The 27,612-nt window shown below is 28.1% G+C and overlaps 4 protein-coding genes across 9 annotated transcripts in view; 1 reads left to right on the top strand and 3 right to left on the bottom strand.

Annotated features, from left to right (window-relative positions):
- The window catches only part of Dpp10 (Dipeptidyl peptidase 10), a 15,254-nt gene extending 1,786 nt beyond the window's left edge, over nt 1-13,468 (bottom strand). Inside the window, exons 1-14 of one of the 2 annotated variants that reach the window (XM_083084849.1) lie at nt 13,215-13,468; nt 11,312-11,470; nt 10,814-10,966; nt 10,589-10,716; nt 10,215-10,426; nt 9,873-10,036; nt 9,609-9,712; nt 6,010-6,130; nt 4,770-5,005; nt 4,359-4,669; nt 1,342-1,511; nt 1,076-1,218; nt 402-596; nt 34-194 (exon numbers count right to left, since the gene is read on the bottom strand). In XM_083084849.1, the coding sequence (XP_082940975.1) occupies nt 34-194; nt 402-596; nt 1,076-1,218; nt 1,342-1,511; nt 4,359-4,669; nt 4,770-5,005; nt 6,010-6,130; nt 9,609-9,712; nt 9,873-10,036; nt 10,215-10,426; nt 10,589-10,716; nt 10,814-10,966; nt 11,312-11,470; nt 13,215-13,247 (2,290 nt within the window). In that variant the 5' untranslated portion in view covers nt 13,248-13,468. Of the gene's footprint in view, nt 1-33; nt 195-401; nt 597-1,075; nt 1,219-1,341; nt 1,512-4,358; nt 4,670-4,769; nt 5,006-6,009; nt 6,131-9,608; nt 9,713-9,872; nt 10,037-10,214; nt 10,427-10,588; nt 10,717-10,813; nt 10,967-11,311; nt 11,474-13,214 lie in introns of both variants that reach the window. The other variant, XM_083084845.1, reaches the window with a different exon arrangement.
- Nucleotides 8,614-25,130, top strand: Ocrl (Oculocerebrorenal syndrome of Lowe). Of its 2 annotated transcripts, XM_083084824.1 has the most exons (21): nt 8,614-8,695; nt 9,134-9,178; nt 17,889-18,069; nt 18,205-18,336; nt 18,413-18,525; nt 18,675-18,817; nt 18,931-19,104; nt 19,235-19,397; nt 19,560-19,738; nt 19,921-20,142; nt 20,256-20,391; nt 20,486-20,665; nt 20,759-20,855; nt 20,959-21,096; nt 21,202-21,299; nt 21,392-21,569; nt 21,660-21,787; nt 21,875-21,986; nt 22,092-22,443; nt 23,557-23,645; nt 24,516-25,130. In XM_083084824.1, the coding sequence occupies exons 1-19, from the start codon at nt 8,618-8,620 to the stop codon at nt 22,250-22,252; spliced, it is 2,658 nt and encodes an 885-aa protein (XP_082940950.1). In that variant the 5' UTR covers nt 8,614-8,617; the 3' UTR covers nt 22,253-22,443; nt 23,557-23,645; nt 24,516-25,130. The 2 variants fall into 2 exon arrangements, with proteins under 2 accessions (XP_082940950.1, XP_082940958.1); XM_083084832.1 differs by lacking the exons at nt 8,614-8,695; nt 9,134-9,178 and adding an exon at nt 17,414-17,709 and having other exon boundaries at nt 24,516-25,128.
- LOC145976308 (uncharacterized) lies at nt 15,054-16,834 on the bottom strand. 3 transcript variants are annotated; one of them, XM_083107380.1, is made up of 5 exons: nt 16,816-16,834; nt 16,283-16,445; nt 15,970-16,156; nt 15,705-15,893; nt 15,054-15,624 (listed from the first exon to the last, which is right to left on the bottom strand). In XM_083107380.1, exons 2-5 carry the CDS (start codon nt 16,351-16,353, stop codon nt 15,340-15,342), a joined length of 732 nt encoding a protein of 243 aa, XP_082963506.1. In that variant the 5' UTR covers nt 16,354-16,445; nt 16,816-16,834; the 3' UTR covers nt 15,054-15,339. The 3 variants fall into 3 exon arrangements, with proteins under 3 accessions (XP_082963506.1, XP_082963501.1, XP_082963500.1); XM_083107375.1 differs by lacking the exon at nt 16,816-16,834 and adding an exon at nt 16,765-16,795; XM_083107374.1 differs by lacking the exon at nt 16,816-16,834 and adding an exon at nt 16,747-16,765.
- Nucleotides 22,858-26,953, bottom strand: Pen (karyopherin subunit alpha). Of its 2 annotated transcripts, none has more exons than XM_083084992.1 (8): nt 26,794-26,953; nt 26,272-26,409; nt 25,679-26,001; nt 25,359-25,614; nt 24,898-25,036; nt 24,442-24,800; nt 24,006-24,338; nt 22,858-23,668 (listed from the first exon to the last, which is right to left on the bottom strand). In XM_083084992.1, the coding sequence occupies exons 2-8, from the start codon at nt 26,335-26,337 to the stop codon at nt 23,570-23,572; spliced, it is 1,575 nt and encodes a 524-aa protein (XP_082941118.1). In that variant the 5' UTR covers nt 26,338-26,409; nt 26,794-26,953; the 3' UTR covers nt 22,858-23,569. The 2 variants fall into 2 exon arrangements, with proteins under 2 accessions (XP_082941118.1, XP_082941108.1); XM_083084982.1 differs by having other exon boundaries at nt 22,859-23,668; nt 26,736-26,952.
- Nucleotides 26,954-27,612: the final 659 nt, after the last annotated feature.

Consider the following 27,612-nt stretch of genomic DNA (forward strand, 5'->3'; position numbering starts at 1 on the left):
AAATTTCGATTCCAGAATAACGATCCATAATACCATAAAGCTCCCAGGAGACCACAGGCGCGACGCTTATTCCGCACTGAAATACGTTTTGCTTTGGATATGCCAGGACAAGGGCAGCGACGAAGCCGCCATAACTCCATCCCCAAACAGCGACTCTTCGTTTATCCACGAAATGTAGCGAGTCTCGTAAGTATCTGGATCATCATAAATATATCGAGTATAAGAAATACTGCAAATTAGTTTTACAAATTCTATGGAACCTTTAGGAACTAGTGTTTTATAAGTAATATATATTACTGAAGAATTTTATATATTAAAAATAAAAATGATTAAGATATATGAATTTAAAATACAAAATCTGAAGAGCGCAATATATATATATATATATATATCTTGCTTACTCTGTTACTTCAAGTTGATCAGTCACTTCTACGGAACCTAATCGGTAATAAACCTCATGAAGCAATTTATAGCCTTGTCCTCCGCTTCCTCTGCCATCGATCTGTGCGACAATCACGTTTTTCCGACTAGCTAAATATGTGTTCCAATCCACTTTAAATATGTCGGTAACTAGTTGCGATCCAGGAGCACCGTATCTGTAAAAAAAATTAGACATTCTGCAAATAAAAAGATAAAAATAAAAAGATTTTTTATCTTTAACCTATTTGGTATAGATGAATTATTCAATAAATATAAATACATCAAAAGAAAACACAATATAATTTTGTGTTGCTCGTTTTAATATTCTAGATCTATTATGAGCAAATTAAATAGATCACCATTCATATTTAATTATACTACATAAGTTGATCAGTAATTATATCGATCATCTCATTAATTTAAGATAGATTTTACTGATAGAAAATCTCATATACAAAGCTTTTGTATATGTATATATATATATAATTTTTTTATAATAAAATGTATAAATAAAAGAAATATTAGAAATCAAACTATTCCTCGACATGATTTAAATAATGAGGATTTAAAAAGTTAAACTCTTTCGAGTTTATTCAACATCTGTTGTTTACGATAATAAACACAATAAATTATAATGTATGTAAAATGTGCTTACACTTGAACAACCAATGGATAGCGCGTAATTTCATCTTCCCTGAGCCCAGGAGGTAGGTGTAATCTCACCTGAGCGTTGTAACCGCCGCTTATTTGCACAGGAAATGTCTTTACTTGCGGAAGTGCGATGTTTGCCACTCTTTCCTATAATAAACACACATCCGTGAGAAAATATATTAACATGTACAGCTTGAAAAAAATCGACAAACATCTCTAAAGAGAATGTACTTCACCAAAGACCCGCAGACAATTTGAAGTTTAACTTACGCGTAACAATGTATTGTTCTGCAACATCGTGATGAGCCGCGGTTTGGGCATCTCCATTTTGTAGAGAGCCACCGTGGGTATACCAGGTCCAAGACATTCGAGAACGAAATACTCGAGGCTCTCGGGTGGGAAAATCACATTGTGATACTGACAAGGTGGTTCGACGTTCTCTAGAAGTACAAAACAAATCGAAGCCGAATAATAGAATCGTGCACCCTATATGCATATCAGATGAGCGGTAACACAACTATTTACACGCGCAATTCCAGGCCGGTATCGTTTTGTCATCATTTCACCAGATCATTTAAAAGATATAACAAAAAAAAAAAAAATATATATATATATATATATATATATATATATATATATGTACACCTACAATGTAAATTCTGGATAATTTCTAGCGTTCCCCACATTCAAATATACATCCGCGCTGTACGCATCCATACATGTCATACATACAACACGCCGTTGTATACAGAAAAAATATACAGAATATCCCTCATTGAAAGCAACTGTAAATTATTTGATTAATTTGGAATTGATTTTGTCCTTTGCAAAAATGTCGAAACAGTTAGAATTTTCCTAGTGATATAACGATTGATATTAAAGGTACTTTTAAATTATGAAAGCTTTATAAAGAAATATATATAAAATTATATAATTATATAATATATAAAATTATATTCAAATAAATTTTGCTTTAATTTTAGACAGTTTAGATTGAAGCTCTATATAAAGTTAAAAATTGACAGATTGCGACAATGATTATCTTCGATATTTTCGCTGAGAAAATAAACTCAAAATCGATCAAGAAATTCACAATTGCAATGAAGTATACTTACTGAGGAACATTCTATATATTGTCAACTAACAGATATTGTTTAGTTGCGTACTGTCTCTACCTGATTGATTACTCGTGGGTACCGTCCGTCTCTCTCTGTCAGCACTCACACACAAGAAAATGGTACAAAAGAAGGAGGCTGCGGATTCGAGAATGTCGCACCATCGGCATCAGGCATCGGTATTATTGTCGTGGATTACCAATAAAGCCGGCTGTTAAGAAATCTCTATAAAGGAAAGGACGCGTGACTGTATGACAGGACGACTATGGTCCAAAAAATCCAGGCAGCCTCTTAACAGGACCCTACGCACGCAACAAGAGGTATCCCAAGGATAATTTTTCTCTATCGTCCCGTTATATTTTAATTTGAATATGATTTCTAAGATCGATCTATTCTAAAGATTTTACAAGTGAATTTTTATTTCTTTTCGAGTGATTTTGCTTGCTCGACATTGATATTGCTTAAGTGTCATTTAAAAATCATGAATATCTCGAAATATATATCTCTAGAAAAAGTAATCGAATATTAAACACTATTAGTTATACGTTAGTTAATACACGAGCGAATAAATTTTTGCAAGAGAAATTACAATTTAGGGAAAGCAAAAAATATTGTAAATATTAATAATAATATAATTATTTCGATCTGATAATTTCCTGTTAAAGGATTAATTCTTAACATATCAAATTTATAAAAAAGTTGATGTATAATTGGGTATATCATTCAAGTCAAAATGACATTCTAATAAAAGTAGCTGAATTAGGATCACCAAATATTATACTGACAAAATGCATGTTAAATCTTCATTGTAACGAGAAACCGTTATTTATACCTTATATCATGTTTTCAATTTTTTAATTATAAATTTAGCACATTTTTCTATTATAATGAAACATTGAAAAAAAATAGATCATCTTTTTTTTATATGAAAAATCGCGCGATAAGATCCTTTAAGAGTTCTGAGCTAAACACATCTGAAGCACATAAACGATACAACATTATTGACACTGTACACGTATGGTGCGAACAACTATAAGACTTTAGCTAGCGCGCGTTTAGCATGTATAAATTTATACACATCATTAAGTGTTTAAAAATATTGTTGATATATCGTATAAAAAGGCGAAAGAAACATTAAAAAATTGTATGTAAGTATATCCGTGTGTAAGTACTAATGTCGAGAATAATAACCATTATATAGCAGAAATATATGATATAATGGTTAAAAGAATACACAGTAAGTTTTATTTTTTAAGTAATTTTTCATCAGTCTCCTGAGAAACCTGTGTGTAAACCTTTATATAGATTTTTAATCTAATTGAGTTTTTACCATGTGTTAATATTGTGAACGCTACCTTACCCTGTTTAGAATGGCTTTGTGTCTTTTCCATATTTAAGGGAGAAAAAACAATATATATAATATATATAATATAAGGAAAAGCCAGTCAGAAAATTTCTGCGAAATCTTTGAATTAGGAAAGATATCGATAAGACAAAATAAGAGAAATATGAACCTTTTAGTTCATATTTCAAGAAAATAGATGCTACGTTTCTAGATTGCGTGCAAAATAAATGTGTTGCCGCATCATAGTGAGTAAGTATAGCAGAATATCAGAAATTATCAATCTATCAATTTGTTACATGTACTGTAATGTGGATGATAGTTTTCTGTAAATAATAAATAAAGAAATCATTTTGCTCTACTTTGACTGTGCAACGTGTTAATTGAGTTTTTAATTGAGGTAGTGAGAAAATAGTTAAGCGGATCAAAATCAAATGAACATACGAAAGTGTATGAATAAAATAAATATAAGCAACATTTATAATTTCATTATCAATAATTTACATAACCATATAAGCTTTCGTGATATCACAAAAAAAAGAAAATTACAATTCTAAAAATTAACATGCAATATCTATGAACAGAGTTAGCATATGCAACAGAGCTAAATATTTAATAGTAGCAGCATTGAACATATTATATATTTGGAAAGTAAAAAAAAATATAATTATCTGCTAAATGTTAATAATGAGATAGAACATTGTCATAAATATTAAACTTATTAAAATTCATGCAATTATGAGGTAAAATCCTGTTTCAAATCAAACTCCGAATCAAAACATCTGCGATGCCCATATTGCTTTAATAAGGGAAGTAATTTTAAAACTCACTTAAAATATTCTTGTTTTTTGACTTCTTTTTGGAGGTATCTTTTGCTTGGCGATTTTCCTTATTGTCGGTATTATCGGTTTGACTCTCATAGTGATCATGATGCCATTCGTTTAAATTGGTCTGATCATTCTGACGAGTGTTTGAAGAACTAGTCCGATGTTCACTTTCATCGTTGTTCGTCATATCGGATGAAACGGTACACGTGAGACATATAGCAGGATGCAAAGGCGATCCTGTACGAGGAAGAGTAGAGCTTACACGATAGAGATGTCTCTGTCCCGGTCTCATGGATGGAATACCGATGAAATATCTGATTAAAAAAGCGTAAGTTATTTTTATATTAAATCGCATTAATCTCTTTTTTTTAATAAACGTACAAATATAAATTAACTAATTGATTACTAACTTACATAGTATTATTCACTTGGTCCCATACCAAAATCTTGACAACCTCAAATTTTCCATGAGTCAAAGGCACTACTTGTTTACGGAGCACATTAGCCCAGATTATATGCTTGTAATACCCCGCCGGTCCATCTTTTACAGGACTTATCGCAACGTAACTACTACCATTTGCTGAAAAGAGAGGAGCTTCCGGAGGAGTATCCACCCATCCATGACTGTCGCTCGTTATCCTTTGTATTTCCTAAAATAATTTACTTATAATTTAATTATAATTTACTTAATCTTAACATTTTAATCTGTTTGAATGGAATATATTTGTGTTTTTTTTATATCGAATATAAATCTATTAAAAAATAAAACGTTGTCAAACTTAAATTCAAAGCTGTTAGACGCAAGCTCACTTAGAAAAGTCTCTCTCTCTCTCTCTTTCTCTCTCTCTCTCTCTCTCTCTCTCTCTCTCTCTCTCGTCGTATATATTATAAAAGTAAAATTGCAACAATATACATATATACAAAGAAAACAAGAGAGAAAAAAGAGAAGGAAAAATAATGTTATATTTATACAACAATAATATACAAGAAAATAAAGATACGCATTATAAGCTTTATTATAAATATGAATAAATTGATTTCTGTTGATGTAAATTACAATTTTTATATTATTTTTATGTATGTATTCCCAAAATAAAAAAAAGAAATAATAATAAAACATAAATAATACTTTTTTATAATCATATTATTAGATTGTATTATATATATTCGGAAAAATATTTAAATTTTATTATATTTTTATAATGATATGCTCTTTTATTATTATTAATGCGAAATGTTTACATTTAGTATTAATTATACTCCACGAATGTAATTGACTGACGGTATAATATAATAATTTATTATTTATATTTTTAGCTTTTTTTCATGCCATTGCATTTTTATTAATACAAATTCACTAAAAGCTTTGTCTATCAAGTTTTTTTTAATTATATGTTACTTTTATTTGCTTAATGTAATATGTGTGTGCACGTATGCACGTATGAATACGCACACGCGTATATATAATATAAAATGATATAAAAATAATACTTTTTGGTAACCAAAGATCTTACATAAAAAGATATACATTAAATATTAATCGTACGATCATAATAATATAGTCATAATATTAGTCGAAAGCCAGTCATTCCAATATTTATATGGATTATTTAGATATATTCTATATAAGCGAAAAAAGATGGTACTTACGAACCTGACAGTGCCACATTGGATTCTTACAGATGGTCACCAATGAAAGATTCTGGGCGCGCGTCAACCATGTTATACAGACTTCTGTCTGAGATACCCAGGAAGCAGTCGAGAAGTAATGATCCCTGAGAAATATAAAAATGCATTTAGAAAGATTTGAAAGATGACGGAGAGCGTCAATGAAGATTATATATATATATATATATATATATATATATATATATATATATATAATACTTTATTTATTTATTTATTTATTTGTAAAAAGGCATGGCTTAAAAGAGCAGAGTTTATTATTCTTTCCTTTTGAAAAAAAGAGAAATTTTCTATGATTAAAATACTCTTCTATCTTCGAAAGATATTATTATGATACACGAGACGCTTTGTATCGTTATTTTCTTGTTCAATTTGCCGTGCGAATAAAATAAGATGAATATTATATAAATAGTGCGTGAAAAGCAAAATCGAACAAAATAATGTTGCAAAATATTTACTGTAAAATCCATACAGAATATTTTATTTCTTATAATCTATTTCTCACTTAATTAATTATTAATTTAAGAAAATATAAGAAGAAATACAAATAATCAAACAAAATACAGTGATATATACGACGAATGTTTAGTAAAATAAACACTCACTTTTTTATAATATTAGCTACAAATATATTGTTCCGATATTTCTATTGTAATATATATCTTGATTTATAAAAGATTCATTTATTTGTGTGTTAGATATCTTATAAATATGATTATATTTAATGCTTCATAATATTATGTTGTTAAATTAGAATATAAAGTATATGATTTTTTCTATTGATTTGACATAAATAAAAGCTTTTTGACATGTTATAAGAGAAGGAAATGATATTACAATTCATATTTTCATCAATTATTATTATCAATAATTCAAGTAGATAAGAATAAAATTTTTCATATATATATTCGATATTTCTATATATATTTGATATTTCTCTCATATTCTCTCATTTATTAAAATGAGTTACTGTTATTTAAAAATTTATATTTATTATTATTTATTATTAATCAATATTAAATGTTGATTTTAGAAATATTATTATTACTTAATTAAAAATGTTTAATATTATAATTTTAAAAATTCTTTATAGAATGAAGTGAAAATTAATACATTATTATTATTAAATAATTACACACACACACACATACACACACACACACACACATATATATATATATGTAAAAGATATATAGATACAATAGAGGTAAATAAATCATCTTTTGATAAATTAATATGTTACATATAATACACAGAAATATAAAATATAAATTAATATATTACATAATACATAGAATAGATATAATTAGTATATCTTTTTTTACGTAAAGAAAGAGTGAGAGAATAATTTTTTATCTCACTACACGTCTTGTATGATTATTTATATTTCTTTTTAAATGCCTATTAATAATTAGTGAAAAAAATTTTTTTAAATAGAATATTCCGCATGAATTTATTTTGCGTTAAATATTTCGTACAGGCACGCGTTTATTGTGAAAGTAAGAGATAGTCGACTTTGGTCTTTGTGGTGTATAGCGTGTTACTGTTTACAAGGGGTAGTCACCTTGATATTCACGCGGTGACACTCGAGCGGTATGGTAATGGCTTGATAGAAGACGGTCTGTTTGCCGTAGTAATATCTTAATATTATCGTATATTCTAAATTATGATTGTAAGGTATCAACAAATATCATACGTCTTTCGTTTCTTATAATAATCACGTCTTTTGTGATGTATAACGCGTACTATTATTTGTATAAGATTTGTAGTGACCTTGTTATTCAGACAATAACGTTCCACATGCCGTAGTAATATCTTAATAATATTGTAGTATCTCTCGAAGTACGAACGTGTACAATAATAATCATGCCTTTTGTGTATAACGCGCTACTGTCTACCAGACGTAGTCATCTCATCATTCGTACGACGACACTCGAACGAGAAGGTGCGAGACGCTTCGTGTGCCGTGGTAATATCTTAGTAAAATCTTAGTAATATCTTCGTAATATCGTAATAATATCTTTCGAAATACAATTGGAATATTAATAATTATTAAACGTGTTTTTATAATAGCGATTATCAACTCGCGTGATTAATAGATTCTTTTGATTAACGAGTCGTAAATATATCATTAAAAAATTAGAATTATAAATTATTGTTTTATTCTCTTCGATGTTTATGATAATAATTATTTCTGTGATTCTTCTTTTGGGAAAAAGAATTGGAATAGATCAAGTTAACATAAATATAATTCGTTTGTATTAATAATACATTTATTTTGAGAAATTATGTTTGAAATGTATTATCTGTGTAATAATAAATTTTAATTTTTTGTATATTTTTGGATGATACATCTTGCGTCTTAATTAATTATTTAACTCGCGTAATATCGTGTTGTATCGAGGAGAAATTGCTGATGTCAATCTAGAATTTTTCGATTATTAACTATCGCGAAGTACGGAACGGATAAATTCCGGTCAAGTGTTGCAACGTGTTTAATTAGTAAATGCCATCATTAATTGTTAATTATCTCTTATCAATTATGTATTATATTTTCGCGAATGACTGTTAGTGCCATGAAAGGACAGCAAAAGATGAACAAGAGAGAAAAAGGAGATCCGAAGATGCATCGGGCAACGGCGGAGCAATCATGGGTAAGCAACATATAACTTAATTTATTATATATTTAATACTTGCGAGTTAATTGCTCGTTCATTTCGATAGTACTAATTTTATTTTATATCATTATACGTGCAATGTGCATAAAATATTCTAAATTTTATTTCGAATAATACTTAAAAGATCTGTGTAAAAATATTTTTATGTATAAATTATATATAAAATTATATATATTTTTTATATTATAAAGTGTAAAATTCGTCATTATTTAGACAATTATAATAAAATTTTTTCCAAGAATTATGTTACTTTTGTTAAATATTAAAGAAGTTTAAAGAATATATTAAAAATATATTACATATTAAAAATTTATAATTGTTAACAATATTTATTTTTCTTTGAAATATTAATCACTTTTAAAGTAATTTTATACACATATGTAATTTATAAAGATATGTTCTTATACTTTACAGGTCGACGTCTTGCGTACTATAACTCCGTCGCTGCGCATCATACTGGTGAGTGAATTATTTTTCATTTCATATAATCTTAAGATGATATAAATTTACAAAAATTATATCAAGAGCATTATATTAAAACAATGTGTAGCAAAATTTACATTAATTTATTTTATAATTTGATATTATTTTGCGGTGCGATATTAATCTAACAGGCCAACAGAAATTCAAACTTAAATACTTATATTTCATTTGATGATTTGTGTCGTGATGATCATATTTTTCATTGACATATATTTTCAATTAATTGACGACAGATGACAAAAAAGTTTATCTTATTTGTAGTTTTTTATATTCATTACATTCGAGAATATATTATGTATTGTTAATAATTTCTCAAAGTCAAGTTCGATCTCATCCTTTCAAACATTTCTCAAACAGAATCTTATAGATTTATTATAAATATTTCTAAGACAGATAAAAAACTTACACATGCTCGATGATAGACGGCGGTTTCACTATCTTTGTACGAATATTTTTCGGGTCAGCTAGATCGGCAACATACAATCGTACCGAAGGATTTGGCGTTCCTGGCTAGAAAATAAAACAATGCTAAATAATGTTCTTTTACTTTAAATAATGCTTTACTTAAATAATGCCTTTTTACTTTGATGTTATCAATGAATAAAGTGGTATAAAAAATTTGATTTTATTAAAACATTATAATAATTTCTCTCTCTAATATATCACGTACCTTAGGATATCGTAAAGATCGTATATCAGGATACAAAGCTTTATTTCCCTCTCCAAACCATGAAATATGCATTTCTTCTACGAGAGAATCATTGAACGAGGCGTAAAGCATCATATGGCTATGTGGCGACATCCAGATTGCCTCTCCGCTATGTAATATCTCTTCTATAAAAAATAAAATAATAGATATTATTATCTTTATTTATTCAATATATATATGTAGGTATATCTTTCAAAAATTATTTCAAAATTGTGCTCTTAAAATATTAATTTTTTTTTCTTGTTACTCATTGTCTCCAAATCGCGCATATACAAAAATTAGACAGTAAAATATATGTTTTACCCTCGTATAGCCAATCTGGGACGCCGTTGAATAATATGCCAGGTACCGCGGTATTTGTTACGCGATATCCGGTGTTGCTTATGGGACTTGTCTTATAATAAATATCGTAATCCTGCACCATGATGAGTCCATGCCCACTCGGAGCCCATTGCGCTAGTAAAAGATATGGATGAACATCTTTTTCAGGATGAGGAGTTAACATTATGCACTCTCTGTAAAGCCATTCATAAAAATTTTTAAATGTCAAGGCGTTATTTAATTTAAAAAGATTTAATTTAATTAGCGATATATTAAAGAAAAACTACCATTAAGACATTAAACGATACTATAAATAATTACAATGTTTTATCCATGCATATATAAATTACACTGACCGTGTCTTGACGTCATAAGTGACGTATTGTGCTAAATACGAATAACGAAATAGTTTCTTCACGTTTTGAGCAAGGAGCAAGTATTTTCGATCCGGTGATAGGGAAAATTTTACTGGATTCAGTCGTCTCTGCATAAGAAAGTTATGAATGTTTATTTCCTGACAACTAAACTGAAAAAATAGCGCAATTGATAGTTTTCTTACAAAGACATTTTTAAATACTTACAAATGTTTCATTCGGCATTAAACTGTGCGATACGATATTTGGATCCGAAGCATTCAACAAAGAGATGCCACCCCAAATATCTCGATAGCATATATGACAATTACTTGTCCAAGATCCATTAAATAATAAAGGAGATAATTCTCCCGAAAGCACCTGGGAGGCAAAAGCGCATCTTCGAATCAATCCCGTTTATTTTATTTTTAGAAGACGTGTCGATTTGTGTGAAAAGAAATATTTTCGGTATTTCACGATTATATGTGTATAAATGTGTTTCAAAGATTTAAGTAATAAAAAGGATTCAATTAATAAACATAAATATATAGAGAAAAATATTTTTCATATATATAATCATAAAATGCCGAAAATATTTCTTTTAAATAAAAAAATATTATTTTGTACCTTGTAAAAATTACAGAACATTTTTTAGCTCTATATTTTCTCACATCTTCCCAGATATTAATTTTAATTACATGTCGATACAAATCGTTCATTACTTACCTCGGAGAGACGTAATCGCGTCCCTCGTACTCTAGGGCCATCATCGGGAGGTGTAAGCAAAGCGACAGATGTGACAATAAGAGCTAGGACCGCGACGATCACGAGTAATGCTATTAAAATCCCACGCCAATTCCTTTGATTCGGGTTGGCTGAAACTAGCTCCTATCACAAAGGTTCTTAACTAACGCTAATGCTAAACAATTAAATAATTATGTTGTGTATATGTTATGTATCTCTAAATTATTATTCACAATAATTTAATGCAATATAAATAACATCATTGATACGAACACATTAAAAATAAAACAAATTTCCATCCGAGATGCCATAATATTAATAAAATTTTAATTTAAAATGCGATATATTTTTTCATAATATAATAGTGTGAATTTTCTATAATATAAAGAGAGATTTCTACAATTTAATAAAATATATTTCATATATTTTCCAGAAGTAGATAATGGCTGCGTTCCGATATTCACTGCCAGTACTGAGAATCTATAGTTTATGTCACGCAAACTATAGATTTTCAGTACTGGCAGTGAATATCGGAACGCAGCCAATGTCAAAACTTTTTTATATTCGTCATCCTTATTCTGTTACAAAAAGGTAAATGACATACAATTTAAGTGATATTAATATAAATATTTAGAAGATTCAAACATCTTTTATACGCTTTTTATGACATCTTTAACGTGTTTGTGTTGGCTGGGGAATAAAAGCAGGTAACAAGATGAACTAGGATATGAGTATTAGATCATCGACAGAATTTATTTTAGAAAAAGAGAGAGAAATAGTATGAATGAAACTGGGGATATATAAAAACGTCTTTATAAATACATCTATAACATTTTCCAGGTCAAATATTTGAAAAAATTGTTAAAGATCACTGATATCATAACGCTATTGTAGACAAAAGAGTCAATTACAGTTTTGTGTTGCATAGCAAGAGCTAGAATCTAGTCAGCTGCTGTAGCTAAAATCGATAGAGAGAGAAGCGATGTACTGCGCTGTGCGTCAACGAGTAAGAGACGAACGCGTATCAATGTATATCATGCTCTTGAAAAAGTGGATTTTTTTTAGTAATAAATTTACTTCTCAAGTTTAATTTTTCATGTTTTAGAAATCTGACGAATTGCATACTAAATCGAACTCATTAAAATCATCTTTTCAATAATACACGTATAAAATCGTTACATAGCTGTTATAAATAGCAAAAATTTCAAACGCATTTAACGATACTATATTAATTGAAATCAATATTTCTGTATATAATTCTTGATGTGTAGAATAATTTACTATAAGAAAAAAATAATATTTACTATAAGATATAATTTCTCTTAAGGAAAAGTTAGTATTAGTCTGATGGTGAGATAAAGATTTATTTCGAGCGTTTTGAATAATTTGTTTGGAGTATTTCGTGAGTGTATATTATAATGTGTATTAAAAAATTACGTTGTTAACAGAATAATAGCATAATACTTAAAAATAATGTATGACTTCATGATATAATATAAAAATAACACATGTAAATATGTCAACTGCTACTACTATACATATTTTTTGAAAAAAATCTTTACTTATTATTACGTATTACAGAAATAAATGTTCCATTTATTTCATCATCATGTATTGATATTACTTGTTGCTGAGAAGCCGCACTTGCCATTTTTAACTAGTATTCACGAGGATTAGTTAATAATATTAACTTACAAGAAATAAGCGGAAAAATAAATGGAATATAGTCATTTTTTATGTCTTTGTATAAAAAAAATCTACTTGTGTAAAAAAAATCGAGGAATAACAAATAAATATTCATTTATATAAAATTGGTAAAAATTTTTTAAAAATAACAGAACATTGCGTGATGTGTGATGGCAATTCATACGACTTAATTGATTACCTCGTCGTCGTAAATGTTATCGTGATCTGCCATCGGTGGTGCGAATCGAACGCTCCGCGACTTTCTCTCGACCTGAGCAGATGCGAAACGACGCGGTCCTTCACGTTTATCCCATTCAATATTATTAGTAATTTCTGCAATTGCAATTCACTCACTCATTCACTATTTTGAATCTACGTGAGATCACGTCGATAACTATGAATTACTTGCGTCGTACGAATTTTCAATACTGAGCGAGAGATCATCCCTTCCGAGAGATGTTGCAGGCGTAGAGTCTGCGCATTCGATAATAGATGCTGCGCTATACGAAAAGGGAGAGAGAGAGATAAGAAAAACAGAGGGAAAAAGAAGGGATGATAAGAGAGAAATCGAGAGAGGATGATAAAAGAAAAAACAAGGATAGACGGGAGAGAAGGAAAGAGGAGAGAAAGAGTTTATTTTTATCTTAAACCTTCTCTTAAAAGGATTAAAAACCCAGTATGCGAGAGTATAAAATAATAATTGCACAATCGAATAATAATGTAAGGTTTAAAATAAATAAAAAATGCACGCGGAAGCGAATAAACACAAAAGTATTTAAAAATTGTTTAACATATATATAATAAATATAATACAAAAATACATCTATATAAAATAACTTATATATTAGACTTGCAAACACTAAATAGAAAAAACTTATATGTAAAGTATATGAAAAAATTTATGTATATATATGTAAACTTATGTATGAATAAATTAAATTTATATATATATAACTTATTCTGCAATAGTATCAGATCGAAAGTTTAAAATAAAAAAACCTCAAGAGTTCAAAGTAAATGTATAACATATAATGTTGATATTGAATTTCAAGAATGCTCTTTTAACTCTGGTGTATATTTATACACATGCGTTTGTATATACTACGTTTCCGTATGATGTGTATGTTTGTATATGTATGTATGTGTATATATATGTGTATGTTTCTCTAATTCTTTTTTAAATCGTTAATAAAAATTTTTTATAAATAAATTTAAAAAAAAAGAATAAAAACAGTGTAAAATTGCAGTTTTAAAAACCGATTCTTTAATAATTTTTTTTAATAATTAATGTTCTTTGAATGGACGATTTAATTTCCTCCACCTCCCCTTGCAACATAATAATTTAAAATATATAATTCGAGAACGTGCAGAACTTAAAATATGGACGAGCATATAGTGTAGAAACACTTCCTCTCCTACCTAGATAGATAGAATTGAGAAAATTAAGTCTTCTCAATAAAAAAAATAGTAATCTCTCTTCTGGCATAAAGAAATTATATAAAACTGCCTTAATTAACTGCAAAATCAATGCACATCTAAATTAATCACCAAAGAAGCGGTTTTATATCAACAATTGAATATATTATAAATTAATTGATAAAAAAATTCGGCTGCTCATGATATATAAAATTTTCGCAACTCACTCAATTAAAATTAAAAATATAGGATTATATATATGCAGCATTTACTTATCGGAATACTAAACATACAAATAAATATATAGAGAAAACTAAAAATAAATAAAAAAAAAGAAAGTAAACAATGAGATATAAATAAGATAACAAAAATAAGAAACAAAATATAAAACAAAAGCGAAGATCACGAATTAAAATAAAAATTAAATTAAATAAATAAAAAATAATGTATGTATTATATATCCGCGCGCGCGCGCGCACACACACACACACACATACATACATACATACATACATACATACGGGCGCATATACATACATGCATACATACATACTATATACAAAATTATTTTATGATAATAATACGGAATAAATCAACATTTTTGTTACTTACGAATTTATTAATATAATGTAAAATTGTGTACAGATGTATCTGTATGATGAATCTTATTTTAATAATATACATAGTCTTTATAAAAATTAATAAATAAGAAATTATAGAATAGAAAGATTAAAGTTCTAAAATAACAGACTACTCTAATTTGAACTACTAATCATGTACAAATTAGATTCTATATTAAGTTACATACATTATGCTGAAAAAATCAAAATCAAAATCGTATAAATTTGGAATATACTTTACAAAATTAAACATTTGAAATAAACATTTAAAAATAAACATTTGAAAATTTACTGATCCAGTTTCGTGTTAGAATGTTCTTTAGTGTTAATATTATCTTCAGTTCCTTTTTGAGAAAGTTTTGAGTTAAATACAGAAAGTCTTCTTAATAAAACTTTTTCAAGTTGGTCTGAGCATTTACCTTTTCTTTTTAATTGTTTTATTAATTGACAAACATTTGACATTCTTAATTCTCTATAGCGTAATTTATTTTGAAGAATTTTAATTTGTTGGCGTAAGTTTTTTTCATTTTTGGACTGTGCTAATTGCTTTGGTGGTACTTGTATAGCTATACTCTAGTAATATATAAAAAAATATAAAAAGTAAAGGATAATCTTGAATAATTTAAAAATTTGTTATAGAAATTCTTTCAAACCTGAGTTCGAGGAGTACTTTGTATTGCTTTATCTACTGTATTTAATGTTGATGACAATGATGTATTTGTTATTTCTTGCTTCTGCATATTACAATGAGAATCATAGTGATTACGAATATTATTACTCATATGTTTTGATGTATTTTGTTGGCATCTGAGAATTTGATCTTCCTCTTTGCTTGTTTTGTGCTGTAACATAATAACAAAAATATGCTTACTACATTTTTATTTAAAGTAAAATATTGTTATTTTTAAAATTACTTACAATTTTTAAATCAAATGGAAATATAGAAGGAATTGCATCTTTCTTTAAGTATCGTCTACCATTCATACATCTATATTGTGATTCTTCAAAATGAGTACTGCAAATTTGAGTATATTCTGAAATTCGGTTCTTTGTTGGTATAATTTCTAACCATTTGTTTAATAAATCTTGATTTTGTAATGGAAAACTAGAAATATCAAGGAAAAAAAGATATATAGATAGTACATTTAAAAATTATCTTAAGTATTTATATATATATATATATATATATATATATATATATATATATAATATTTATCTAATTATAAATTACCTGAAAAATGATACATTATCACCTGGACGCGATGTTCTTTTGCACCTTTCAACACAACAAGTCCTTACCATTTTTTTATTTAGATATTTTTTTTATACAACAATTGTAAAACGTTATAAAAAAATATAATATGTAGGTCTGTTCTCGTGCTGCTTGCAGCTTTCTAAAAAATTTCTGCATTTAAAACAAGATAGATATATATTTGAGCGTTAGAGAGAAGTAAAGAGAGAAAGAAAAAGATAAATGTAGAAAGGATCTTATATGTATATATTATACTGATGCAGCATAGACACACATATAAAATACATATAAAATACACATATAAAATAGATGCATTTAGGTTATTGAAATTATAAATGAAATTTTTCATTTTTCACTATTTCATTAAGAGATAAATTACACACAATATTACACGTGGAAAGAAAAATAGGTAATTTAAAAATAGATAAAAATAGATAATTTACAATAATTTCAAATTTTACTATTTAAATTGATAAATAAAATTAAAATCTTTTTTGAAAACTACTTCTTACTGCTTGGACAAAATAGCTAAGGGCGCATTCACACCAGTGTTGGCGGGGCCGGTTTTTCGCGCATGCGCGGCAAATGAAGCCTCAATGAAATATCTAATACAGACAAAAAGGTGTGCCACTGGTCGCCCGAAAAAATTTTCTCTTAGAAAATTGTTTCGAGTGATCAACAGCACACATTTTTATCTGTATACACTATACGAATAACTCACGACTATTTATTAAATATCACAAAACTTTTAATAAACTGTGTCTCACTCAACTATGTCTGTATGCCACGTAATTTTCCTCGAGCCCGCCAAATCTTCCACATGTGATACATCGCTGGTTAGCCGCCACTACTGTCGCGCATGCGCGAAAAACCGGCCCCGCATGCCAACACTGATTCACACCTTGGCAGAAAAGCAAAAATCAAAAAAGCAGAAAGCCAATCAGAACTCGCGCTGGTAATAAACAGTGTGTAAGCAGTACACTAGAAAGGCAAAAAGTAGAAAATTGTGATTACCAGCGCGAGTTCTGATTGGCTTCTGCTTTTCTGTCAAAATGTGAATACGCCCTAAAATTTTCGGACCCAGGAACACAGTCAATAGTGACCAACTATGATATGTATGCATGGGGGTGTGTGTACATACATACATGTAGTCTTTGTTGACTTGTCAAAGTTTCAAGAGTGAATTAAAGGCAACAAATTTTTATTAATACTTTATTTTTTTCTATTATACTATATATTATGACCTATAATATAGTATAATAAACCTATATAAATCCTACAATATTGGAGACAATTACTAAGATTTAATTACTTCTGCGTATACTGTGACGGCAAGAACGATGTCGGCGTCAGAATCATTAGCAATCGTGCAATCGAAATTTGTCTCAGGAGAGATTGTTGTAACGGTATTTTTTCCTGAATTTAATGAATAATAGATATATATTACCTATCATCGTGATTAACGTGATAATTTATTATTAACCTAAGGCTCTTAGAAGTTGCATTCAGTTATAAATGTCAGTTGTCATCAATAACTTGATATTATTATCGGTAATATTACAACGCTTTAATCATGTAATTGTAGGCTACAGAAGCGTTCTTAATACAAGGATGGATAAAATCTTCAAGATATATTGTTCTCATTTACAAAGGTATGACTCATGCTTTAGCAATCTTCCTTGCTTCAAGAATACCTCCACAAGTGTATAGTGATCTTACTTTGGAAGGAGTACTGCCTATTGATCAAGATTTTAAATGTGATATAGGTATTGAGATTTTTCTATATTCAATATCATTAATTATATTTGTGTGAATTCTCTGTTTACTATCATTTAAATAAATAACATCTTTAACTGTTCTATAATTGAATCTCAATTAAACTTTTCTTTTTAATTATTAAGATACCAATGAAAAAGTACAAGATGGTGATATATACATGAATGTTACGTCCAGAAAACTTCGTTTGATATTTGAAATGAAGCTCGGAGAAGCAACCAGCTCATTAGTGTCAGAAATATTTCGTGCGATAGAAAGTATGTATGCATGTATATCTAACAGATAATTCTTATGCGCAGAGGTCATGTATGTGCAAAATAATTATGATTTTAGTATATCAAACAGGTAAAAGTCCAGCAGCAGAATTTTCATGGATCGAAAAACTAACAAAAAGTACAAGAAGTTTAGCTTCTGCCGGTAAAGATGCACAGGATGCCGTTGATTCTGTAAGTTAATAATAGTATACAATAAGAGTTAATAAGAGTATACAATAATAATATATATAATAATAAGAATTAATGTTACACAAATACGTAAATTGACTTATAGAATTTTATCTGAATAAAAGTTTTATTTTAATTTATTATTTTTATAGTTGCTCAATCTCGAAAGCCATGATGTAGTAGTACGAAGACAATGCATTGCCTCAGGTAAATCGCCGGTAGCTGCACGAGAGTCGGTGGTACGATATCAAATGGCCTGTAAGGAAGATGACTACACATATAGCAAAACATTTCGGTTTGTTACATTGCATAGTTACAAAATTTTGCCTCATTTTCTTTTATCCAACTCTAGAATAAGCTTTAGTGTCTTGTATAAGATTACTGTTATTATAGTATAGTTAATTATAGTATACTGACTTGTACATGGAATGTCAATGGACAGCCCCCAAATGGCATTAAATTAGATCAGTGGTTGAGTACGGACGAATTGCCACCAGATATATATGCTATTGGATTTCAAGAATTAGATTTAAGTAAAGAAGCATTCCTATTTCACGAAACTCCTAGAGAAGAGGAGTGGAGGTATGTCATTTATAATAAAAAATGAAAGTAGTATGTTACACATATACACATATAATATTATAACATAGATACATATAGCATATAGAAAGAATTATGTAACATAAAAATAAAAGAAAATTCTATCTTGTAGGCAAGTCATAGTTGATTCGCTTCATCCCGGCGGTGTGTATACCCAGGTTGCTCTTGTCAGATTAGTAGGAATAATGTTGCTAGTATATGCGCTCGAAACTCATATGCCATACATTGAAAATGTATCTACTGATACAGTAGGAACAGGCATTATGGGGAAATTAGTAAGAAAATTTTTAATATCTAATAATACTTATATATAAATTACAATACTTTTTTCTTTGCTATAGTATCAAGACATGTAACAATAATGCAATATTAAATTCTTAATTCCAATAAATAATCAATTATGATTCTCACATTTTAATAGATTGCTTATTTTATAGGGCAATAAAGGCGGTGTAGCAGTAAGCTGTTGTATTCACAATACATCCGTTTGTTTTGTTAATGCTCATTTAGCGGCGCATTGTGAAGAATTTGAACGACGCAACCAGGATTATGCTGATATTTGTGCAAGATTATCCTTCACAAAATATGTTCCACCCAAAAACTTTAAAGATCACGAGTAAGCTTTTTATGTATATCATACATAATTGTTACATGCATACTCATAAATTATATATATACAAATTATATTAAATTTTATTCTATATATGTTATTGTTACTTGTATTTCTAGCTTAATTTATTATTTCAAATTTATTACAATTTATATTTCATGATATATTAATTCAACTTGATATTACAGTCAAATTTATTGGTTGGGGGATTTAAATTATCGAATAACAGATATGGATGCTGCAGTTGCTAAGCAGTACATTTCAGAAGGCAATTATAACTCTGTCTTAGCACTAGATCAGCTTGGACAACAGCGCAAAGCAGGACGTGTGTTTCAAGGATTTCAGGAAGCCGAAATTAATTTTAAACCTACATATAAATATGATCCAGGTACTGACAACTGGGACTCGAGGTATTTTCAAAATTTTATTAAATTATAATTACAGAAATGCATATAATATATTCATTAAAAATAAAATCAATTAAACATGATTTCTTTTTATATCTGCATTTGATGATATGCAGTGAAAAATGCAGAGCTCCAGCTTGGTGTGATCGAGTGTTATGGAAAGGAGATATGATTAAATCAATTAGTTACAAAAGTTATTCAGAACTTAAGATATCCGATCACAAACCAGTTAGTGCAAGTTTTGAGTCTCAGGTAAAAATGCATAAGTCTATGGATAGTTTTTTTCTTTATTATTATACTGTTACTTAAAAAAAAATAATATATATTATATAATCTTTTAAAACAGATACGAATTATAGACATGGCCAAGTATCGTAAAATTCATGAGGAAGTTATGAAAAAACTTGATAAATTGGAAAATGAATTCTTGCCTCAAGTAATGGTCGATACTACGGATATTATTTTTGATGTTTTAAAATTTCTCGAACCTAGTAGTAAAGAACTCATTATCGCTAATACAGGCCAGGTAGAATATAAGTGACACAATTTATGTTATACTACATATATACAAACATATGCATGCACGCTTAATCTTTATTTTTTATCTTCTGCAAATTAGGTACCAGTACAATTTGAATTCATAAAAAAACTGGATGATACAAGTTATTGCAAAGATTGGTTACATATAGAACCTTATACAGGTTTCATAAAACCAGGTATATATTTATAATATCTATGCTTTTTTTCATATCTTTGTAGGATATTTCTCATTTTATTTTCAATTATATATTTCTTTTTTTCTTTTTTGGTCACATATAGGCGAAAAATGCGATATTAAATTGGAAGTATATATAGACAAGAAAACTGCATGTAAACTGAATTCTGGTGAGGATAAATTATATGATATTCTGGTATTACATCTCGAGGGGGGTAAGGACATTTTCATTACTGTAACAGGTATGTTGCATGTAAAATATAGTGAAAAACTATTATTATTTCCATATTTATATAAAGCTCTAAATATCCATCAATAATGTTATGTGAACCAATGGTATTTTCCAGGTACTTATGAGAGAAGCTGTTTTGGATCCTCTATGGAAGCATTGGTTCATATTTCACTTCCAATTAGAGAAATTCCTGTTGGAAGACTAATAGAATTGGTGAGTATTCAAAAATTGTTACAATGGATTTCCACTATTCTGAATATTAATTACTCTAACTTTATTTCTATCTTTATTCAATTTGACTTTAGGAAAACAATAAAAATCCATCACAAGAACCATATCCAGTACCGAAAGAAGTATGGCACTTAGTGGACAGGCTATATCGACATGGTATTAAAACTCCAGGACTTTTTGAAACACCAGGTCTTCATAGTGAAATAATAGCTATTCGAGATTGGTTAGATGAATCAAGTCAAGATCCAATGCGTATCCTTTTCATATCTTAAAATACTATAATTATATTACATGCTATTGTTCCTTAATGTTAATATATTAATTTTTTTTCACTCTACATAGCTGGTAGCATACATTCAGTAGCAGAAGCATTATTATTGCTTTTAGAGTCTACAGCTGAACCCTTAATACCATACAATCTACATAATGTTTGCCTATCTGCAGCAACTAATTATTTTCAATGCAAACAAGTAAATCAAACTTTAGTTTTTTTTTATCATATAAGAGAAAAAGGGGGACTATACATCAAATTGTCATATTGTTTTATCCATTCACAGATTGTGATGCAGTTACCAGAAACTAGAAGAACAGTTTTTCTTTACATCAGTTCATTTTTGCAAGAGTTATTAAATCATATGCAAGATAACGAACTTGATGCTAAGACACTCGGTACTTTTACATTTATATATTTTATCTTTAATTTTCATTTTATTTTATTATTCATGCTTTCACATATTCATAATGGTATTTGATGCATTATTATATTATTTTCAGCCACATTATTTGGATCAATATTTTTGAGAGATCCACCGAGAAGCAGAGATGATCGTCATCAAAGAAGTCGTGCGACTCAGATTACATTCGATAAAAAGAAAGCTGCTTTTGTTTATCATTTCTTAGTTAATGATCAAAGCGACTTCATATTAGGTCGATAATGTGAAGATACACATTTTAATGAAGTACATATTAACAACATCACTTACAAGTTTCTTCATTATTAGAGAAGAGCTGAAGAAAGATGTCTAACTGGCAATGATTTTTTTAGCGCTTTTTGTAACAGTCAAAAATTAAACATGCACTTCTATTATTTGCTACAGAAGTACTATTCTTCAAGCTAAATAATTTGGTAGGTGTCATAGATAACAAAAAATATGTATTAATTCTTGAAAATAAATTATTTATTACATGCGCATCATTATATTTGAAATCATATTTATTAATTGATAAGACCAATTTCCATATTAATTTATCCAACATACAATAAGATATAGTATATAGCAAATGAATAAATATATAAAAATAATTAAATATTAGACATTTAACATTGTTCTTATCAATCTCTTCAATAAGGATTTTTTGTAGAAAATTACAATAATGGGATAAAATAATTTCATTTATGAATATTTATCAACGTTTTATTAGAAAAGTACAAAGTAAAATGTAATAAATAATACTGAGCATTTCTTTCTTTTCATACAGAAAAGGTGTAAGACTTTCCTTTTTGTACAAAAAAATTGTAGTGAATAATAATGAATCATTACATTATTAATCTTAATTATGAATTTTCTCTTGCAAATTATCAAAATTTGTTTTTTTATTAATACTCGTTCATAAAATGATTTGTGTAGAAATAATGCAATAATAATAATCTTAATTTGTAGAAAATTTGAGATTTTATATAATCAATGATCATTTTCTATATGTGAAGAAGGAAGAATTAAAAACATGAAACTACATAATTTTTTTCGTTAGTTTTTGTAGTTAATATAAAAAAACTAAATTTAAATTTTATCTTTATAACGCTTTTGCTTTAGAAATTATATCAATATTTTTGAAGTTTTTGATTTACAAAATTAATATAACACACAATGATTTCATTTATACTTAAAAATAACTAGAAAAAAAACATACGATACTTAATTATCTCAATAAAGCTTCACTATAATTATGTACACACATTAATAGAATCCTTTCTTTATAATGATGTATAAAAAAACAAGCTCATTTTTTATTTTCAATTCATTAAATGATCGATTTATCTGCTTAAAATGTATATTCTTTTTCTTCCGCTTTTTGCGTAAATCGCTAAAACTTGATTGAATAATTAAACATTCTGTCAATCTTATAATTTGTGTTATAGATTATTATCGCTATTATAGACAATTACAATAAATCAATAATCAAGTCTCGTATGTATTTACAAAATTTTTCGACTTACAATATTTTATTTATATTCCAGATCCAAAGCATGTTCAAAATTTGAATTCATCTATTGATGCATTTTCCGTTACATTAAATTCAAGATGTCCTTCAACATTTTCTTTAGAAGTAAGTATCACTTCTTCAATATCCTGAAAAAAAAAAAAAACTTTTTTGTTTTTGTTTTGTTAGAAAAGAAATCGGGAAAAAATTTTTATGGAATTTATAAATATAAACTATGAATACATAAAACACAAAAAATCTCAAAATTTTAATATATAAAATCGGTTATTATATGAAATCTATTAGAATAATAATAGACCCAAAACATAAAACTATTTAAACTAAAAAAATAGAACAAGTTGTCATTGGTTGTTTTTTATAGATTATATTATTTTTGGTTTTTAAATAAAATGTATATTTAAAGAAAAAAAGAAAAAAAAATATATATATACATACATGTATGTGCATATGCATATATGGACAAACCTTTTCAGAAAAAAATGTATCGATTATAGCCATAGATTTTTGATAAACTTGCTCGTTTTGATGATGTTGAAGAGCTTCTATTTTATCTAATCCTCCAACTTCTTCAATCATAATAGCAAGTCGATCTATTTCTCCCATTTTTTGTGCAGTGTGCAAGATATTAGTTAAGCCATCTAAGACGACAATAATAATGTTCCAATCTTTTGTTTCCAACAAATTACAGAAAGGTAGTAATACACCCGCTTGTATTAATTCTGCCAAATTTTGGACTGTCCCACCCGATGTTAAGTTAGTTATAGCCCACGCAGCTTCCTTTTGTGCCTTATAATCTCCCTAAAAATATATATTGTAGATACATTTACTAATGGAATTCTTTCAAAATATTTCTTAAGAACTTTTGATTAATTATTTTCCATATATGGATAAACACACTTACAAAATGAAGAACATTTATCAGTGATGGTATCAAACCAGCACCTATTACTTGTTGAATCTGTTCTGTGTTACCAGCTGTAATATTACTGATCGCCCAAGCAGCTTCTTTCACAATATTAGGACGATGATGTCGCAACAATGCACCAAGATGTAGTAATCCTCCCGCGGAAATTACAGCATCCGTTTGAATGTCATCACCTGTCACTATATTTCCAACTGCACGCAACGCCGGAGTAAGAACGGTTCCTTCCTTTGACTTCAACAAGTCAACGAGTTTAGGTATAATACCAGTTTCTAATACCGCTTGTATTTTGTCATTGGATCCATCGGTAAGGTAAGAGAGTGCCCAGCAAGTATCGGCTAAACATTACAAATAGCAACATAAATATTTTATTCAGATACAGGATTGACTAATAATAAAATATGATGCAATCAATAAAACATGCAAATGTCTTACCAAGTACATCTGTATCTGTATTGCTAAGTAGACGATTAAATACTGGAAGAGCAGGTTTAATCAGCTCAAAGGGTGGAGGTGGATTCTTATTTCGACATAAATTAGATAAAGTCCAAACAATGTTACGCAGAAATGTTACCTGAAAATATTGGCATATTCAAATATATTGTTTAGTTAATAATATAATAGAATATAAATGTAATTTTATAAAAATAAAAAAAATATAATATTAATAGATGAAAACAATATTCTGTTAGCTCTAGTATTTTTTCTGAATTAAATTTTCTTGCATTATTCTCCATTAATATTTATCAATAGACTATATTAAAATGAGAAAACCAGTAAAACATGAAACATGTAACATTAGAATAACGATTAGAGAAACGAGATTTAGACATAAAGTAAAAAAATAAAAAAAATTGACTTTGATAGTGTTGTGTGTCAAATTATGTTATACATACAGAAATATCTGGTTTAATTAAATCAAGTAGAAGAGATAGAGCATCATGTCTAAGAATAAAGTCGCGCGCATGTGGTCCATCTCCAGCTATATTTCCCAAAGCCCATACTGCTTGTTCTTTAACATAAGGCGACACAGACTTGAGTAATTTCACCAACTTTGGCACAGCTCCATGCTTTATAACATTTTGTGTTTGTTCGGATGTACCCGAAGCTATATTTGTTAATACCCATGCCGCTTCAAACTGCAAGCGAATGCTAGACAAAAATAAGGAAATTATTTATATAAATATAAAAATGTCATTTGTGTGTATATACTTACTTATGATCGCAATCTAAGAGTTCAATGCAACGTGGCACTATGCCACCCTGTATTATATCGTTAATAGGAGGATCTTTTTCTCGACTTAATAACTTTCTACAAGTCTGTGTTGCTGCTAATTGTGTCATTACATCTGGTGAGTTTATACCATCTACAATTTCTTCTATAGAAAGTAAAGGAGTAGGCGAAACAGTCTCGCCTATTTTGTTCCACAAAGTTAACAAATCTTGTTCAGTGTCGAGATTGCGTCTCTTTAATAATTGATCATCTTTTTTGGCTTTACGTAATTCCACTGATAATGCATTTCTCCTTCTTCGGGCTTCCTAAAAGATATGTTAAACGTATCAAATATTTTAAATATGAAGTGTGTTAAATCAAATAGTTAAAAGATATATATATATATATATATATATATATATATATATATATATATATGGAAAATGGAAACAAAAATGCAAGACTATAACATTATCGAAATATTTCATTAAATAAAAATATTACTATGGTATAATATTGCTGTTTCCCTTTATTTAAAGTACATAAACCCTTTATTTAAAGTACATAAATTAAAGAATAATTTTATTAACACTCACTTCAAGTTTATTGTTAAATTTAAAATCTGCCATGCGTCCATGGCTAGTTTTTTCCTGAGAAAGCATCGTTTTGTCACTGTATAATAAATTGGTTGAGTGTATTTCAATTTATTTTGAATTTATAGTTGGTTGACTCCACTGTTTATACAATACAAATAAAAAAAATTAAATTAGAAGGATAATAATAACACAACATGTTAAAAATGAAATAAGTTAAATGAACCTGATGATTTATAATAAATTATATACTATATATATATATTATATAATCAGGATTTTTACGAATTTCCATTTGTAGATAATTTAAAAACTACATTATACACATTAGAATACTTATGTATAATAATTGCTGATCATCGTCATTTTCAAATTTTCTCGTAACGGTTATAAGCAAATGAATATCTTTGATATGGATATATGTAACGAAAAAAATATAATTTAATTGAACATAATTAAAACGTTACCTGTACACAAATTCGAGATGAATTGTAATTTTATTAAATGTACTCTCGATTAACTAACCAAGTACGATTAAATCGCAAATTCACATAACTTTCAATGCCTCTTCGTTCGTCCTTTCTGGTGGAAGTACGACCTGTTGCTACTGCTAGAAATAAAAAAATGAGATAATAGGTCTGTTCTTTATAGCTGACCTGGCTACACTGGGCTGCACTAGTTCAGAGGTTATCCTTTTTACTCTACATTGGGAGGAAAGAGATAACCTCTGAACTAGTGCAGCCAAGTGCAGCCAGTTCAGCTATAAAGAACAGACCTATTGTTGTTTATAATTTGCCCAATGAGAATCGTCAGTCATTCAATGTTGATTCGTGCGATTTGATTGGTGGACAATCTCCCAACGACTATATTTCAAATTGCGAAGTAATATCTGATTTGATATATATTTATTTAATAGAATTTTAAGGATTTAGGACATTTCAAAATAAAAATTATGCTCTAATACTATAAAAATTAAAAAAAAACGCAAATTTTAAAAAATATTCAATAATTTTCAACTCGAAAGTATGGTCAACTATTAAAATCAATAGAAACTGAAAGAAGCTGTGACGTTCCAAATGATTCGAGAGAGATAAATGACATAGCATTTCTTTTATCTCTTTCTACCTTTTATGTCGTACCCAAAGAAATTGTGACACGAACATGACAAATATTAATCAATTTTAATTAAGGATTTTATATTTCAATATTTATTTGTTAAGAAAATAAATTATATATAATCTTTAAATGTATTAAATACACATAAATAATTAATCTTTTATTAAAATGCAATGCATTTTAAATAATATCAAAATACAATGTGTGTACATACAGTCCAAAAATCTT

The sequence above is a fragment of the Camponotus vicinus genome, unplaced genomic scaffold (assembly GCF_025532165.1).
Source record: "Camponotus vicinus isolate PSW18456_S1 unplaced genomic scaffold, iyCamVici1.0 SCAF_1, whole genome shotgun sequence".
NCBI lineage: Eukaryota > Metazoa > Arthropoda > Insecta > Hymenoptera > Formicidae > Camponotus > Camponotus vicinus.

Bases quoted from the DNA above. Each gene is read 5' to 3' on its own strand.
- Ocrl (XM_083084824.1), top strand. From the start codon at position 8,618: ATGAAAGGACAGCAAAAGATGAACAAGAGAGAAAAAGGAGATCCGAAG. The intron at 18,337-18,412 runs GTATGTATGCAT...TTATGATTTTAG, and splicing joins AATATTTCGTGCGATAGAAA to TATATCAAACAGGTAAAAGT. The intron at 19,105-19,234 runs GTATGTCATTTA...TCTATCTTGTAG, and splicing joins CCTAGAGAAGAGGAGTGGAG to GCAAGTCATAGTTGATTCGC.
- LOC145976308 (XM_083107380.1), bottom strand. From the start codon at position 16,353: ATGGTAAGGACTTGTTGTGTTGAAAGGTGCAAAAGAACATCGCGTCCA. The intron at 16,157-16,282 runs GTAATTTATAAT...TGATATTTCTAG, and splicing joins GATAATGTATCATTTTTCAG to TTTTCCATTACAAAATCAAG. The intron at 15,894-15,969 runs GTAAGTAATTTT...ATTATGTTACAG, and splicing joins TTCCATTTGATTTAAAAATT to CACAAAACAAGCAAAGAGGA.
- Pen (XM_083084992.1), bottom strand. From the start codon at position 26,337: ATGCTTTCTCAGGAAAAAACTAGCCATGGACGCATGGCAGATTTTAAA. The intron at 25,037-25,358 runs GTATGTATAACA...CAATATTTTCAG, and splicing joins TAATTAAACCAGATATTTCT to GTAACATTTCTGCGTAACAT. The intron at 24,339-24,441 runs GTAAGTGTGTTT...ATATATTTTTAG, and splicing joins TGATAAATGTTCTTCATTTT to GGAGATTATAAGGCACAAAA.